This window comes from Coturnix japonica (genome assembly GCF_001577835.2).
Source record: "Coturnix japonica isolate 7356 chromosome 4 unlocalized genomic scaffold, Coturnix japonica 2.1 chr4random350, whole genome shotgun sequence".
Lineage (NCBI taxonomy): Eukaryota > Metazoa > Chordata > Aves > Galliformes > Phasianidae > Coturnix > Coturnix japonica.
Genome location: NW_015439533.1, coordinates 284,422 through 300,962, shown reverse-complemented (window position 1 = coordinate 300,962; position 16,541 = coordinate 284,422). Strand labels below are relative to the sequence as shown.

The 16,541-nt window shown below is 64.2% G+C and overlaps 3 protein-coding genes across 15 annotated transcripts in view; 2 read left to right on the top strand and 1 right to left on the bottom strand.

Annotated features, from left to right (window-relative positions):
• The first annotated feature begins 2,623 nt into the window (after positions 1-2,623).
• On the top strand, positions 2,624-5,685 carry LOC107306815 (retinol dehydrogenase 12). 4 transcript variants are annotated; one of them, XM_032441604.1, is made up of 6 exons: positions 2,624-2,954; positions 3,771-4,010; positions 4,081-4,170; positions 4,267-4,455; positions 5,179-5,285; positions 5,395-5,685. In XM_032441604.1, exons 1-6 carry the CDS (start codon positions 2,798-2,800, stop codon positions 5,575-5,577), a joined length of 966 nt encoding a protein of 321 aa, XP_032297495.1. In that variant the 5' UTR covers positions 2,624-2,797; the 3' UTR covers positions 5,578-5,685. The 4 variants fall into 4 exon arrangements, with proteins under 4 accessions (XP_032297495.1, XP_032297493.1, XP_032297494.1 ...); XM_032441603.1 differs by lacking the exon at positions 2,624-2,954 and adding an exon at positions 3,037-3,664; XM_032441601.1 differs by lacking the exon at positions 2,624-2,954 and having other exon boundaries at positions 3,037-4,010.
• On the bottom strand, positions 5,644-12,293 carry LOC107306827. The gene is made up of 4 exons (XM_015850185.2): positions 12,176-12,293; positions 7,846-8,002; positions 7,601-7,767; positions 5,644-6,957 (listed from the first exon to the last, which is right to left on the bottom strand). Exons 2-4 carry the CDS (start codon positions 7,994-7,996, stop codon positions 5,683-5,685), a joined length of 1,593 nt encoding a protein of 530 aa, XP_015705671.1. The 5' UTR covers positions 7,997-8,002; positions 12,176-12,293; the 3' UTR covers positions 5,644-5,682.
• DCTN1 (dynactin subunit 1) overlaps positions 10,648-16,541 on the top strand; it is a 39,995-nt gene continuing 34,101 nt past the window's right edge. For 4 of the 10 annotated variants that reach the window (XM_015850175.2, XM_015850173.2, XM_015850172.2 and 1 more), the window contains exon 1: positions 15,528-15,811. In XM_015850175.2, the coding sequence (XP_015705661.1) occupies positions 15,779-15,811 (33 nt within the window). In that variant the 5' untranslated portion in view covers positions 15,528-15,778. Of the gene's footprint in view, positions 10,775-13,623; positions 13,762-15,527; positions 15,812-16,541 lie in introns of those variants that run through there. The other 6 variants (XM_015850179.2, XM_015850174.2, XM_015850176.2 and 3 more) reach the window with 5 other exon arrangements.

Here is a 16,541-nt window from a genome sequence, read left to right as displayed (position 1 = left end):
ACTACAAGGACTTTATCTCCCTCTGTGGTATGTAGGGGGCTGGATTGGGTAGGACCATCACAATTGACAGATCCTCTGGTATTGACCAACCAAGTGGCTTCTGCCAGATGCTTCTCCCAGTGCTTCAATGTTCCACCACCCATTGCTTTCAACATAGTTTTCAACAACCCACTGTGTCATTCAGTTTTACCATAAGCTGGTGCATGGTAGGGAATATGATAAACCCACTCAATGCCATGATCTTTGGCCCAAGTATTTATAAGGGAATTTATGAAATGTGTCCCATTATCAGATTCAATTCTTTCTGGGGTGCCATGTCACCACAGGACTTGTTTCTCAAGACCTAATATGGTGTTTGGGGCAGTAGCATGGGGTACTGCGTGTGTTTCAAGCCACCCAGTGGTTGCCTCTACCATGGTGAGTACATAACACCATCATGAGATCGTGGCAAGGTGATATCATCAACCTGTCACTCCTCCCCATGTTTATCCTTCTGTCATCACCTTTCCTTCCCAGCGAGGTTTCATCCTCTTGGCTTGTTTAATCATGGCACATGTTTCACAGTCATGGATAACCTGAGCAATAGCGCCCATAGTAAAGCCCAGCCCTCGGTCTCCACCCCACTTTTATGTCGCGTCTCTTCCCTGATGGTCCGAGGTCTCATGGGCCCATCGAGCTAGAAATAATTCGCCCTTATTCTTAGTCCAGGTCGATTTGAGCCACCTCAATTCTGGCAGCTTTATCTACATGATGGTTGTTTTGTTGATCTTCAGCAGCCCGACTTTTGGGCACATGTGCATCCACGTGACGCACCTTTACAACCATATTCTTTGTTCAGGCAGCAACGTCCTCCCACAGTTCAGCGGGTGAACAACCCTGAACAACCCTGAACAACCCCGAACAACAAAATAGGTTTGTTCCCACCGCTGCAACCACCCCCATGAGGCTTTCACAACCACCCATGAGTCAGCATAAAGACACAGCATTGGCCACCTCTCCCATTCAGCACCATCTAAGGTCAGCTGGGCAGCTTTTACCTCTGCAAATTGACTTGATTCTCCTTTACCTTCAGTGGCCTCTGCAACCTGTCGTGTGGGGCTCCACACAGCAGCTTTCCATCTGCGATGCTTCCCTTCCTTATTTCAGCCTCCAGCACAGTCAGTTCCTGAGAGCCCCCAGTCACTCCAGCAATATGGATTGATTCTGTCCCTTCATGACTGGAGGGCATTAGGGTGCACTGTGCACCGGTATCCACCAGCACCTTATATTGCTGTGGTTCTGATGTGCCAGGCCATCGAATCCACAGTCCAATAAACTCTATTATCCCTCTCCCTCCCCTGACTGAGGGCAGGGCCCCTCTATTGGTTACCTGTGATGACTGGAGCTGCTCTACTGGTGGTTGGTCTGTCTGTAGTTCTCTCACCTGTGCTCATAGTACAGGAGTAGGCTGCTCATTCCACTTCTCCATGGCCACATAGATAATGCCACAAGGCAATACATGGTACAATCTTACTGTTGTTCCTTGCTTGAGCTGGAAAGTGTTTGCGTTTAATAGCTGAGATTTTTGATGATACAGGTGAGGAGGAGGGTTCATCGCCTTTAATTAACCGCAGCTGGATTTTCATTAGTTTGATCAGCTCCTTCATTAGACTCCCTTGATGATCCTGACCTTCATCAATCGTTTCTGATACTACTAACTTTTAACTAGTGTTCCAATCTTATGCTTATGCTCACATTCTCCACCACGGAGTGATCTAGATCAATCTAGATCTAACCCCCGACAAATGGGAAGGGAAAAAGGGAAAGGGAAAGGGAAAGGGAAAGGGAAAGGGGAAGGGGAAGGGAAAGGGAAAGGGAAAGGGAAAGGGGAAGGGAAAGGGGAAGGGAAAGGGAGATGGGAGCCGGGCTCAGGGAATTGAGCTCAAGGAACTGAGCCCTTCAATTCCAATTACTTTGGAATTAAAGGCGTCACAGCTGGGAAGCGCATCCACACACATACCCACACCCACACTGACAGCCACTGACAGGCAGTGAGAGTCACTTCCATAATGTGTTTCCCTCTCTGACCATGGGGTCCTCTGGGACACATAGTTCTTCTTCTCTGTGCTCCGTGTGGTGTCATGATGTGAAATACCATTAGTAAACATTACCAGACCATGACAGGGAGTGTCTGTCCCGGGGTTATCCCTGATATCAGTCTGTTATTTGGGGGGGGGGGGGATGCTGCCCCTCCGCTCCGGGAACCCAAAGTGCCCCAAAGGCGGACAACCAGGACGTGAGCCCTTTAACTGCCGCCGTTCTACACGATGTTCTGATGTGGAATAGACAACAGGAGTCACAAAAGCACAGCGGTGCCGAAGGTGGATGCCCGTAGAGGGGAAATAGCACCGGAGCTCACGGCGGGAGCAGGAGAAGGTCCTTGGGAAGAGCCGCGCCCGCATCCCCGGGATGGAGCGTCCGGTGGAGCGGGGCGGGCAGGGGGCAGCCCCGGGGAGCCCCTCCGGCGGGTTCCAGCCACACGGTGAGCGGCCCGGGGTGTCACCCGGGACAAGGTGCGCTCGGTCCGCTCCGCCGGCCCTCCCTCCTGCTGCCCATCTCCGCTGTGTGTCCCGGAGCCAAATTGCAGCCGCCCGTCCCTGCTCTGTGCCCCGGCGGCCGGTGGAGCTGCCGTACGCTGCTGCGGGGCGAGCAGGACGGAGCTGCACGGAGCCACGGCTGCGGGGCCGGGTCAACATCCTCAGCTTGGACTCTGTCCCCCGGCCGCTCCTCGGTGCCTCAGCTGCCCCCGGGCGCAGCCATGGAGCTGCCGAGCTTCTGCAGCCACCAGCTGTGGTTCGTGCTGTCCCTGCTGCTGGGGCTGCTGCTCTGGGCCACGCGGAGACGGACCTGGGACCCGCGCAAGTGTCCCACCGACCTGACCGGCAAGACGGTCATCGTCACCGGAGCCAACAGCGGTGAGGGGGGGGTGGTGGCACCGGAGGGACGAGGGGCTGCGAGGGGCTGCGAGGGGCCGCAGGGCGTCAGGCGCTGCGCAGTGGGGTGGGAGAGTGCAGGACGTGTGTGATGCGTGGGGCCGCGTGGGGCCGCGTGGCTGCTCGCTGTTCTCCTGCTGCCGGCTCCGCTCGAGCGGCACCGACGGCTGCAGGAGAGGAGGGCGATGCTCCCCGGGCTGTGCGTGCCGCGCTCCCGCTGCCCCGCAGTTCATTGCCAGCCGGGGAGTGCACCCATCAGAGCCGCTGCCCGGAGCCGCTTCACGGCCCCACGGCCGGACTCTGCCCCCGCCGGGTTAACGACCCTGCGGGGATGCCGGGGATGGGGCTCCCGTCCGTGGACGCAGCGCGGGTCGGTCTGTCGGGCTTTCCCTGCTCCGTGTCCCCGCTGCTCCCCCCGCAGTGCTGGGGCACAGGGTGGCTGCGCGTGTCCTGGGCTCCATCCCACCCCCGTCGGTTCCTGCCCTTTATCAGCCCCCACTCACGGCCGTACCGGCCCCGTGCTGCCGTGTGGGCTCCTGTGCTGCGCCGTGCCCACGAGCTGCCAGCGCTGCCCCTTCCGTCGCCCCACGGCAGCTCCGTCCCGTCCCCTCTGCGCCCCGTTTCTGCCCGGTGCTGACGCTCCGTTGCCCCGGTCCGCGGTGCTGTTCGGTGCGGAGCTCCCGGCGGTGCCGGTGTGTGGATCCCGCTCCCACCTGCCCCGTCCCGGGGCCGCCCCGCCCGGAGGGCGCGGACCCCACGGATCCCACGGTCTGCGGGCGGCGTCCCGCTGTGTTACAGGGATCGGGAAGTGCGTGGCCATGGAGCTGGCCCGCAGGAACGCCCGCACCATCCTGGCGTGCCGCAGCCGGGAGCGCGGCCAGGCGGCGTTGGAGGAGATTCGGGCGGCCACCGGGAACCCCAACGTGGTGCTGCGGCTCCTGGACAGCAGCTCCATGGCCTCGGTTCGGGCCTTCGCCGGGCAGGTGCTGCGGGAGGAGAAGCGGCTGGACGTGCTGGTCAATAACGCCGCCGTCACCGGTACGACCCCCGCCCACCGCGACCCCGCCGCGACCCCACCGCGGCCCCACCGACCGCGCGCCTCTTGCAGGGCTGCCCTTCGGAATCACGGCCGAGGGGCTGGAACGGACCTTCGCCACCAACTACCTGGGCCCGTTCCTGCTCACCAACCTGCTGCTGGGTGAGCGCGGGGCTGCGGGGCGGGCGCGGGGACGGCCGGGCTGGGGGTGGGTTGGGGGGGTCCGGGGCCGCCCCGCTCATCCGTCGCTCCGCTCAGACCTGATGAGGGCGTCGGCGCCCGCCCGCATCGTCACCGTGTCGTCGTTCCGGCACAGCGCGGGCAGCGCGGACGGCCGGTACCTCACCGGGCAGGAGCGACCCGGGGGCTTCGACCGCACCTACAACAGCACCAAGCTCATGAACGTCCTCTTCAGCGCGGAGCTGGCGCGGCGCCTGCAGGGCACGGGTGGGTGCTGGGCCGGGACGGGTCGTGCTGGGCCACGCTGTGCTGTGCCATGTTGTGCCGTGCCATATTGTGCCATGCTGTGCCATATTGTGCCGTGCCATGTTGTGCCATGCTGTGCCATATTGTGCCGTGCCATATTGTGCCATGCTGTGCTGTGCTGTGCCGTGCCATGTTGTGCCATGCTGTGCCATATTGTGCCGTGCCATATTGTGCCATGCTGTGCTGTGCTGTGCTGTGCTGTGCTGAGCTATGCCGTGTTGTGCCATACTGTGCTGCACGATGCTGTGCTGTGCCATGCCATGTTGTCCCATGCAGTGCTGAACAATACTGTGCCATGCCATGCCATGCCATGTTGTGCCATGCCATGCTGTGCCATGCTATGCTGTGCCATGCCATGCTGTGCTGTGCCATTCTGTGCTGTGCCCCCATTGCATTTGGCTGCAGGCTCCCAGGCACAGAAGCACCTCAGGGCTGCCCACCCATCCCGACCGCACAGCAGTGCCGTGGCTCGGGGCCTACGGGGGGGCTGCAGGGGCTCAGCCCTTTAGGAACGCCCCGGGACCCCCATGGACACGGGCTCGGGGGTGGCTGCATCCCTGTGGGGTCGGGGCCCTTCCTGCTGCCCTGGCTGGGTGCGGACCCTCAGCCCTATTTCTTTGGGGCCGTCCCGCTGTGGGGGGCTCTGCCCGCTGTGGGGCAGATGCTGACGGTGCCGCCGCGCAGGGGTGACCGCCAACAGCCTGAACCCCGGCGTGGTGAGCACCGGCATCATGCGCAACTTCAGCTGGGCGCTGCGCGGCCTCTTCTTCCTCATCAGCCCCTTCCTCAAGGTGAGCGGGGCCGTCCCCGGCGACGGGCGTCTGGGTGGGGAGGGGGCGCTGGGGAGGGGGCGGCGGGGCCCCCGCTCTGCTCTTATCTCCCCCCCCCCCCCCCCGGCAGTCGGCGCAGCAGGGCGCCGTCAGCACCATTTACTGCGCCGTCTCGGAGGAGGCCTCGGGCATCTCGGGGAAATACTTCGACAGCGACTGCAGCCTCACGCTGCCCTCCGCAGCCGCCCGGGACGCGGGGCTGGCCCGCAAACTTTGGGAGGAGTCGGAGCGGCTGACGGGGCTGAGCCCGTAGGGGCAGCGGCCCCGGGACCCCCCTTCCCGGTTGGAGCCGCGACGGGGCGGTGACGGAGCGAGCGAGCGCGGTGCGGGTGCTTTATTAAAGGCCTCGGTGTGAGCGCTACTCCCAGCTGATGTCCAGGTCCAGCCGCTGCTTCCGCACGGTCTGCACGAAGCCGTCGTAGTCGCGGCGATGCACGTCCCGGCAGCGGGACACGTCGAGGCGGCGCAGGCGGCCGTCGGAAGCCAACAGCAGCCGCACGGTGCGAGCGGACACGCGGCTCTCGACCAGCGACAGCTCCTGCAGCTCCCGCAGCGGCGGCCCCGGGGCGGCCAACACCGTCTCGAACACCGAGTCCAGCGGCAGCGCGATGCCGAGCAGGCGCAGGCTCTGCAGGCGGGGGCAGCGGCACAGCAACGACGCCAGCGTGGCTCGCAGCAGCTGCCCGTGGGGCGCCGGGACGGGACCGGGCAGCGCCAGGGAGAAGCGCAGCAGGCGGGGCAGCCCGACGGGCAGCAGCTCCGTGTCCCAGCGCGGCGGCTCCTCGGGCGGGTCGTTGTCGGGGCGGGTCGTTGTCGGGGGCAGCAGCTCCGCGCTGAAGTCCCGCAGGTCGGGGCAGAGGCCGAGCAGCTCGCACAGGGCGAGCTCGTCGTGCAGCACGAAGCCGTGCAGCGCCAGGCTCTGCAGCCGAGAGCCCAACCGGCGGAACAGCGGCAGCGCCTCGAGCAGCGCCCGGCCCCGCGGCCCCGAGCACGACAGCTCCAGCCGCGTCAGGCGGCCCCAGCGCGGCAGCGCGTCCCAGCCGCCCGTCGCACCGTCCCCGAGGGACGCGGAAACGTCCTCGGCGTCGGGGCACACGGCGAGCGCGGCCGCCAGCTCCGGCTCCGTCAGCTCCTCCAGGCGCCGCAGCGGCAGCGTGACCGGGGTCCCGCCGCGCCGCCCCAACAGCTCCCGCAGCGACGGGAAACCGTCCGCGGCTGCGGCGCCGTCGAGCCGCCCCGAGTGCAGGAGGCCGAGCGCGGCCGGTACGTCGCCGTGCGCCAGCACCTCCAGCAGCGGCAGCGCCAGCAGCACGAACGACACCGCCGGCACCGCGCCGCCCCCCGCCGGCTCCAGGCCCCGCGCCACGAGGACGCGGAGCGCCGGGCAGCCCGGGGTCCGTTCCAACGTGTCGTAGGCCAAGTGCAGCAGGGCGCGGGGCGTCACCTTCCTGCAGCGGGACACGTCCAGCTCCCGCAGGCGGCGGCAGCTCGAGCCCACGGCCGCCAGCACCTGCACGTTGGTCTGAGTGTCCGCCAGCCCCAGGCGGCTCAGCAGGGGCAGCTCCTCCACCAGGTCCACCAGCACGTCCGCCGACAGACGGCTGCAGCCGTGCAGGTCCAGCGCGCTCAGGCTCTGCGCCCGCACATGGAGCCGCGTCAGCGCGGCCGGCGGTGCCCACGGTGCCTACGGAGCTCCCCCACACCCACGGGCGGCTCAGGACGCTGCAGCGCCGGGAGGGGAAAACCAGAGCCCCGCATCCCCAACTCCGTGTCCCACAGCAGCTGCCAGACCCTGCCCCATGCAGTGCCAACAGGGTCTGCTCACAGCCCCACAGCAGGCACCCCCTGCCCCCAGCCCGGCCCCACAATGGTCACCCCCTGCCCACACATCCCAGCTCCACAGCAGACACCCCCTGCCCACAGCCCAGCCCCACAGCAGACACCCCGTGCCCACAGCCCAGCCCCACAATGGACACCCCCTGCCTGCACAGCCCAGCCCCACAGCAGACGCCCCCTGCCCACAGCCCGGCCCCACAATGGACACCCCCTGCCCACAGCCCGGCCACACAATGGACACCCCCTGCCCACACAGCCCATCCCCACAGCGGACACCTCCTGCCCACAGCCCAGCCCCACAGCGGGCACCTCCTGCCCACAGCCCGGCCCCACAGCAGACACCCCCTGCCCGCAGCCCGGCCCCACAATGGTCACCCCCTGCCCACACAGCCCAGCCCCACAGCGGACACCCCGTGCCCGCGCATCCCGTCCCCGCTCACCTTGCAGCGCACACCGATGAGCTGCCCGATGGCGTTGCTGACCAGGCTGTGGCAGTGCTGCAGACTCAGCTCCTGCAGGTGGGGCAGCAGCAGCAGATGCAGCGCAGCGCGGGACAGGCGGCGGCTCTCGCCCAGCAGCCGGATGAGATCCTGCACCAACGTGCCGGCTGTGGGCACTGCGGGTCAGACGGCCGCCCTGCCTTCCTGCCTTCATCCTCCTCCTCCTCCTCCTCCCCATTGCTCACCCAGGTCGTTGAAGGGGCCCATGACGAAGCGGAAGCTGTACTCGTCCAGGTAGTTGTCGCTGTAATCCTTCACCCACACGCTCTGCATGTGCTGCACCAAACTCTGCAGGCAGAGGCTGCCCAGCGCCGGCACCGCCTTCCTGCGGGGCATCGGGGGCTGCGGGGGGAACGGCGGGTGAGCGAGCCCGGAACGTCATGGGACCCAACCCGTGTAGGATCCCGGTCCATGTTGGATCCCGGTTCCGTGTTGGATCCCGGTCCCGTGTTGGGTCCCGGTCCATGTTGGATCCCGGTCCCGTGTTGGGTCCCGGTCCCGTGTTGGATCCCGGTTCCGTGTTGGGTCCCGGTCCCGTGTAGGATCCCGGTCCCGTGTTGGATCCCGGTCCCGTGTTGGATCCCGGTCCCGGTGTTGGATCCGGCGTTCTCGGTTGGTCCCGGTCCCGTGTTAGGATCCCAAGAATCCCGCTGTACTGGAGTCCCGATTTCCCGTGTTGGATCCCGTATCCTGTCTTTGTTGGGTCGCAGGCTCACCGTGTTGGATCCCGGCATACGCAATTTGGATCCCGGTTCCGTGGTAGGATCAGTCCCGTGTTGGATCCCGGTGGTCCGTGTTGGATCCCTGGTCCCATTGTTGGAAGTCGCCGGTCCCGTGTTGGATCCCGTCGGTCCCGTGTTGCGGTCCCCGGTACCATGATGTTGGATCCCGGGTCCCGTGTGGATCCCAAGGTTCCGATGTGCGTCTCCTCGGTGCGCGTGTAGAGATCAACCGGGTCCCGTGTGGGATCCCGGTCTCCGTTGTCTGGATCGCGGAGTTCCAAGCAGTGTTTGAGGTCCACTAGTCCATGTTTGGATACCCGTCCCGGTTGTTGGATTCCCGGGTTCCCGTTTGTTGGTGTCCGGATCCACGCTGTAGGATCCCGGGCTGCCCATGTTGAGAGGTATCCCGGTCCCGTGTAGGATCCGGTCCCCGTGTTGGGTCCCAGATTTCCGATGTAGGATTCACGGCTCCATGTTGGGGTCCCCGGTCCATGTATGGGGAATTCCCAAACGAGGCCTTAAAACCACGTCGTAAAGTGATCCCGGGTTCCAGTGTTGATCACACGGTCCCTGTTGTAGGATCCCGGTTCCGTGATTTGGATCCCCGTTCCGTGTTGGATCCAGGTTGCCTGAGTTGTGGTTCCCGGTCCCGTTGTTGGATCCCGGTTTCCGTGTTGTTGGAACCGGCGACTCAGGGGAGGAAAGGAATGATCAATAGCCGGTGGAGCAGGGTGGGTGTTGTGTAGAGTGTATCTGGTTTGCTGTGGGCGCTTTTCGGGAGTGGGGGGGGGGTGGGGTGGGGGGGGGGGTGTGGGGGGGGGGGGGGGGCGGGTGTGATGGGTGATAGTATAGTGTGGGTTGGGTGGGGGGGGGGGGGTGGTTGCGCCGGGGGGGTGGCTCCCTGGGCGGGCCGGTTGGTCGACGGTTCGCTGAGGTCGGGCTGGTGTTGGGATTCCGCGGTTCCGTGTTGTGGGTCCCGGTGGGGGGTTGCGCGCGTGGGCTGAGTAGTCCGGTCGCGGCGGGGTGGGTGGTGCGGGGGGGGCCGGTTTCGGCCGTGGTGTGTTTGGGGATTTGGGCCGGCGGGGTTCCTGTGTTGGGGGTGGGGGCGCGGAGAGCCGTTGTAGGATCCCCGGTTTCCGTGTTGGGATCATCGGTCCCGTGATTGGATCCCCCGGGTTGCCGGTGGGGGGGGGGAAGGGGAGGGGCCGGATGGGTGTGTTGGTCCCAGGGGTCCCGTTGGGGTTAGGATCCGGGTTCCCGTGTTGAGGTCCCGGTCCCGTGTTTGGATCCCGGTTCCGTTGTTGGGTCCCGTCATTGTTGGATCCGGTCCCGTGTTGGGATTCTCCGGTGTCCGTGTGTTGTGTCCTGTGGTCGTTGTAGGATCCGCGGGTCCCGTGTTGGGTCGCCTCGGTCCCGGGGGGGTGTAGGATCCCTGGGGGGTGTCCGTGTTTTGGGTGCCCTGTGTGCGGTTGTGTCAGGTGGAGAGGATTTGCCCTCTGGGTGTGTTCCTCATGTTGGCTCTCCTGGATGTCCTCTGGTCCCAGTGTTTGTGCGGTCCCGGGGTGGGGGGTGCGCGCGTGGTAGGATCCTGGTTCGCGGTGTTGGGGATCCCGCTCGGGGCCCGTGGGTAGAGGGTCGCGGGGTCGCCGTGTAGATCCAGGTTCCATGTTGATGCGCGGGTGTCCGTGTTGCGGAGTGTCGCGCGGGTTTCCGTTTGGGCGGGGGGGGGCCGCGGTCGGGGTGGTTGGATCCCGGGTTTGTCCGGTGTGGGTCCCTCCCGTGTCGGTCCCGTCGTGTGGTGGATTCCGCGGTGTGCCGGTGGTCCCGGTCCCGTGGTGATGGAGGGCCGGTCTCGGTCGCCGTTAGTTGAGGGGGTTCCGCGGGTCCGTTGTGTGGGAGTTCCGTGGTGGTCGCGTGTTGGGTCGCCAAGGCCGCGGTGTAGGATCCGGGTTCCGTCTGTTAGGATCCCAGGTGCCGGTTGTAGATTTCCCGGGTGGTTGCTCGGTGTTGGGTCCGGTTCCATGTGGAGAGGTCCCGGTCCCGTGGTCGGGTCCCGTGTTCAGCTCACTTCACGTTCGCTTCCCGTTTCCCGTTCCCGTCCCGTTCCCGTTCGGGCTCCTCGGTCCCGGTCCTCTCCCCCCACGGCGGCGCACCCCCCCCCCCCCCGCCCGGCATCACTCTGTTCACTGCGCACGCGCGTATCTGCCCGGGCCCTTCCTCCTGCCCCCCCCGGGCTGCCCACAGCGGTGCCCGCTCCTCCTGTCCTGTCCGCCAGCAGTGCCGGCCGTCAGGCGCGACGCGGGGCAGCCCGAGGGGTCCTCAGCGGGGGCTTGGCGGCCGGGCGGGGCTGTTGGGCCGGCAGAGCGGGGCGGCGGCCTGAGGGAACGGCGGGGTGAGGGAACGGCCGGGACGGGACGGGACGGGGCGGCCATGGCGGGACGGGGCGGGGCGGCAGCTCGGGGGAGGCCGCGGTGACGGCTGGGACTGAGCGGGGGGGGCGGCCTGGGGTTGAGATGTCGCCGGGTCGGGCCCGTTGTCCGGTCGGGCGGCGCAGCCCCGGCCATGGGGGGGTTGGGGTCGTTGGGGCCATTGCGGGATGTCGGGGGTCGTTTATAACGATGGGCGATGGGGGGGCACGGAAAGCTGCGGTAGCTCCGGTGCTGCGGGGCGGGCAGCGACATGCGCGGCCTGATGGTCAGCGGGGTGACCGAGAGCCGGCGGGGTGACCTGGTGGCCCGGAAGGCCCACGGCTCTATGGGGTGCAGGCACAGAATGTGGGCAGCAGGGCAGGGAGCTGCTCAGCCCCTCTGCTCTGCCATGGGGAGACCACAGCTGGAGCACGGCACCCAGTGCGGGGCTCCCCATTCAGAACAGACTGGGAGCTGCTGGGAGAGCCCCGTGGAGCTGCTGGGGGCCTGGAGCACCTCGTGATGGGGACAGGCTGAGAGCCCCGGGGCTGTGCAAGGAGAGAAGGCTGAGGGGATCTGAGCAGCACTGGTGGGATCTGCAGGGCAGGGGGATGGGGCTGGGCTCTGTTTGGAGGTGCTCAGTGCCAGGACAGGCAGCGGGCACAGGCTGCAGCCCAGGGAGCTCCATCCGGCTGTGAGGGGGCAGAGCCTGGCACAGAGCACAGGGGGTGCGGGGTCTCCTTCCTGGAGATACCCAAACCCAGCGGGATGCTTTGTGTGCAGCTGCTGTGGGGAACAGACCAGGGGTGGGACTGGGGGAGCTCCGAGGTCCCTGTGTGACTCATCACTTCCCTGCACTCAGCGCAGCCCCCATGCGGTGCCTGCTGCAGCTCCCTGCCCTCAACCTCCAATAGGGAGGGCTGCCCTTAACGCGGGATGCAGCGCCGTGTTTTCCCTTATCGAAGATGCTGCCAAGGTCTGTCCGTGTGACCTTGGGCAGGTTTCTTTGCCTCTCTCCTCCCTCAGCTCTGTGCTGTCAGGCAGCGGCTGTGACCTACTTCACAGGGAGGATCCCTGCCAGATTAACACGAGGTGCTCAGGAAATCCCTTTGGAACTAGTGGGGGGAGCCATCAGCAATTTAGTGTTTATGGTTTCTGTTCCTGCTATTCTAAGCAGAAGGGGAGGCTCCAGGAGCTGGAAGCTGAGCCTCCCTGTGCAGGCAGTGCTGTCCCAATGCAGCACAGCACAGAAGCGCTGAACAGCGGTGGCTGTTGCAGGGCTCACATCAGCTGTGCTCAGTGTGCCTGGGGCAGTGGGAGCCCAATGGGGGCTGGTGGGGTGATGGGGAGGGGTGGGGTGGGGGGGAGCAGCGGAGAGCACTGACCTGACCCTGCTGGGCTGCGGCGTCCTCTGCTCTGTGCTGCTGTGCTGCATGGCTGGGGGTCCTGGCCGTTTGCTTTCGGCTGTTGGAGAGCCTTCCCTGCGTGCTGCAGGGTGCAGAGCTGTGTGCCCGCTGTACCTGCTGTGCCCCCCGGCTTTGTTGCAGCGCTGTGGAGCCGTGCTGCAGCCGTGCATGGCGCAGGCTCACTGAGCTGCCTGCAGGGTCCTAAAGCCCGCGGCTGTGCTGGCGCTGCGCCACTCGCCCATCTCTGCTGCCTTGGCTTTAGCTGATGTGGGGTCCAGAAACCTCTTGCTGCCTTTCTGTGTGGGATGCCATTACCAGTGCGACGTTAATGAAGATGTTCAGTGGTCTGGCGGGTTTTCTGTGTGTTATTGGGCTTGTACATGTAGCTGTATGGGAGCAGAGAAGTGTGGCTGTCCTCCTGCCTGCAGTGCTGGGGTAGGAGCTGCAGAGCAGAGCTCCTCTGGGTCTTGTGTTGTCCCAGGGCAGAGCTGTGCCCACCCTGTGGGGTGGTGTTGGTGCTGTGGGGTGCAGAGCTCAGGGAGGGGTGCAGACCTGCAGAGCAGACAGACTGGCCTGGGCTGCAAAGGCCCACAGTGCTCATCCAGCTCCAACCCCCTGCTGTGTGCACGGTCACCAACCAGCAGCCCAGGCTGCCCAGAGCCACATCCAGCCTGGCCTTGAATGCCTGCAGGGATGGGGCATCCACAGCCTCCTTGGGCAACCTGTGAACAGTGTGTCACCACCTTCTGGGGGAAAAACTTCCTCCTAAATCCAACCTAAACCTCAGTTTGAAGCCATTCTCCCTTGTCATACCTTATGCATCAGAAAGCTTTGCTGAAGCAGTTCTGTGTGGACAAGGAGAAATGGTTTGGAGCTGAAGGAGGCAGATTGAGGCTGGATGTCAGGGGGAAGTTCTTTAATGTGAGAGTGTTGAGGTGTTGGAACAGCTGCCCAGAGAGGCTGTGGATGCCCCGTCCATCCCTGGAGGTGTTGAAGGCCAGGTTGGATGGGGCCCTGGGCAGCCTGGGCTGGTATGAAATGGGGAGGTTGGTGGCCCTGCCTGTGGAGGGGGGTTGGAGCTTCGTGATCCTTGGGGTCCCTTCCAACCCAACCGTGCTGTGATTCTGTGTGTGCCTGTGAAGATGGAACTGTAACAGGGTGGAGTTCTGCTCTGTGTAAATAACAGCTGGGAGCTGCTCTGTGTGCCTGAGCCCACCGGGTGCAGTCCATGTTTGAGCTGCTCAGCACGGGGCTGGGTCTTGTCCCAGGCTGCTGCTCTGTGTTCCTCAGCCTGGTGCTGCCGTACCCCTAAGGATGGGCACCCAGCAGGAGCTGACAGCCCCGTGGCCTGACCCACGGTGGGGCCCAGTGCTGCTGCTGGCATAACTCTGTGAGGAGCTGCTGTGACATTCCTCCCTCTTTTGCAGGTGTTTGAGGATTGCTGGCAGCTCAGCAAGAAGGACACTGCATTGTGAAGCATGCCCTGGGCCGGCCTGGCTCAGCCCCTGTGCTAACACACTCCTGAGCAGCAGCACAGAGTGGATCCAGCCAGCTCCCAGCACACGGTACGTGCTCCTGTAGTGCAGCTTGGGTTCACTAATAAAAACGCCACCTCATGTTGGCTTCTCATCTTCTGGTCAAAGTTCAGTTCTTATCCAACATCCTCGTGGTGAAGGAGAGCAGGAAGCAGAGATTGGCTCTCCTGGCCCTTCCTGAAGTGATGGTTGTCCCCTGAAGGTGCTGTTATACCACGTTCCTGCTTTGCTGAGCTGTGAGTGCTGCAGCATTTGCCTGTGTGTAACCCAGGTGTAAGTGAGCCCAAACTGGGCTCCTTGCCCTTTCTTGGGAGCAGTTTTGCAGCTGTTGCATGGAGGTGAAAGCTTACAGCTGTCATTGCTGTCCTTCCTGGGCCCTTTGGATGTGCTGTACACGTGGCCTTGTTTCAGGCTCTGTATGAATGTTGTCAGCTCCCCAATGAAGCAGCAGCACATCCGTGGAGCAGACGCTGCTGTGGTGTCCTTGTTCTGTGCGGGGAGCTGTCTGGGCGGCCTCCGAAGGTCCCTTAAGGACTGCGATCCTCTATTGAAATGCAGTGTGTGCTCTTACTGGGAGTATCTCTGTTCCCTTCTCCTTCACGTTGCTGCCTTTGATTCCCACAGTTGTACGTGTGGGGATGAGGGAGGTTTGATGCCATTTCTGGGCTGGGTCCTGGCAGGTGCTGCTCCTCCAGAGCTGCTGTGGGGCTCAGCAGGGCTTGGTTCAGCACTTCTGCAGCGCTGGGTCTTGTGTTGGATGTGCTCCATCCCTGGAGCCGATGGGACTGACGGGAGGGTGGAGATGCTGCTGACTTTTGGTAACTTCTTGTGATGGATTCGTGTGTGTAAGCAGCACCTTTAGGACAGTGTATGGAGAGGAGAAGCAGCTTCAGCTCAGGTGTGTGTTGGTTGTGCAGTGGCTGACAGGTTGTGGCTTCCCTTTGTGGCAGCCTCCTGCAGTGGGAAGCACGTTGCTGCACGCAGTGCAGGTCATTCAGAGCTGGAGGACAATGGTGATGGCTGGGGATCCCCACCCCGCTGTGCCCACCAAGTGTGTCCATCAGTGCCACAGCTCTTCGGTCCTCGGTGCCCCTGGGATGGTGACCCCCCCCTTAGTGTGCAGCCCCTGTTGGTGCCCGGCCGCTCTGCAGGGGAACCAGCTGCTCCTGGTCTCCAACCTGAGCCTCCCCTGTGAGCCCAGCTCCATGTGAGCTCTTTGTTCTGAGGGAGGTGTCCGTGTGCTTTGCCCAAGTGGCCACGGTTTGTCACAGCCCCGTCCCTGTGCCGCCTTCTGCCCAGCCTGTCCTTGCTAAACAAACCTCAGCTGGGCACAGGGCAGCACAGCAGCTGGCACGGAGCTTGTGGTTCTTGTTGGCCCATAGTAGAACATTGAGGAGTTGTCCACGGCTGTGCAGGAGACGAGGGCTGTTGTGGTTGGGGCATCGCTCTGCTGTGTTGGTGCACCCAGCCGTCACGGTGGGTTCCCCTCATCCTCATGGGGATCTGCTGGGGGCGGGTGCTGCTCCCTGCAGCGGCTCCTGACCCCCCTATGGGCACTGCTGTCACCGGGGGCTCGGTGCTGTGAGCTGTGGGTGCCGGGGGAGCAGCAGGGCTCCCCAAAGGCCCCACATGTCAGTGCTGGGAGGGATGTCTTTAGCCGGAGGAGCAGTCAGGACGCTTGGCTTCGTGCCCTGTCTCTCCCTGGCCCGCAGCGCAGCCTGTGCCGCAGCAGCAGCCGGGCCGGCAGCGTTAGGACCCAGCGGGCCGCGCTGCGGTGATGAGTGGGAGCGCAGTACGCAGCTCCGGCAGCTGCGCTGGATTCCTGCGTCCCCGTGCGGAGCATCCATCCATCCCCTGCCGGAGCATCCAGCCCATCCCAGCCCCTGCCGGACCATCCATCCCCTGCCCTCTCACTGCCACCCGGTGAGCGCGGCCGGGGCCGATGAGATCAGCCGCAGCCTGAAAGCACACGGCGTGCCGCTGCCAGCCATGAGCTGAGGCCATTATTTAGGAATAATAACCCGTCGGAATAAAGGGCCGCGGCAGCATGGCCCAGAGCAAGAGGCACCCGCACGGCCGGGTAAGTTGGGGGAGGGAACTTATGGGCAAACTCGTGGCTGTGCTGTGGGTGCTGCGCTGTCACCACCCGCTGCAGTGCTGGGGATGAACGTCGTTGTGCTGAGCTGCTCCCTGAGCGCTGCTTCTGCACCGGCACTGCTGCCAGGATGCTGGAGTGGCTGCATGTGCCACTCGCTGCGTCCTTTGGGTTTCAATGAGTCTCTGTGTGCTGGTAATTATGGAGGATAATGCAGTGAGCTGTCAGCGAGCTCCGCGTGGCAGAATGGCTCAGCACAAAGATTGCGCCTTGTTTTCCTCCCCGTGCTGCGGTTTTTCTCCCTCTGTGCTGATCCCCCCGGGCTGCCTGGCGAGGTGCTGAGCTCCCGAATGCCTGCAGGCCTTCGGTGTGGGCAGCACAGCCTGGGCTGGGCCTGGCACCGTGGCCTTCCCCGGGCTGGGCCTCCGCCGTGCTGCACTGCTGCTGTGTCCCGGGCTGTGCAGGTGGGGCTGCAGGCTCCGCTGGGAGCTGAAGGCTGTTTGTGTGTGGCAGCTGATGTTCTGAGGCCATGAAGCTGTTGTACCAAGGGGCAGAGTGCTCCCATGGGCCAGGAAGGTGTCCTCACACCAATGGGTGCTGCTCAGCCCCACAGGTTTGTTGCCACTGAGCATCCCCGTGTTGCTGGGCAGCAGGACGAGGAGGTGACATTTCAGACCAAGGTTGTCAGCTCAGCCCTGAGCGGTGCTGTGCTCCC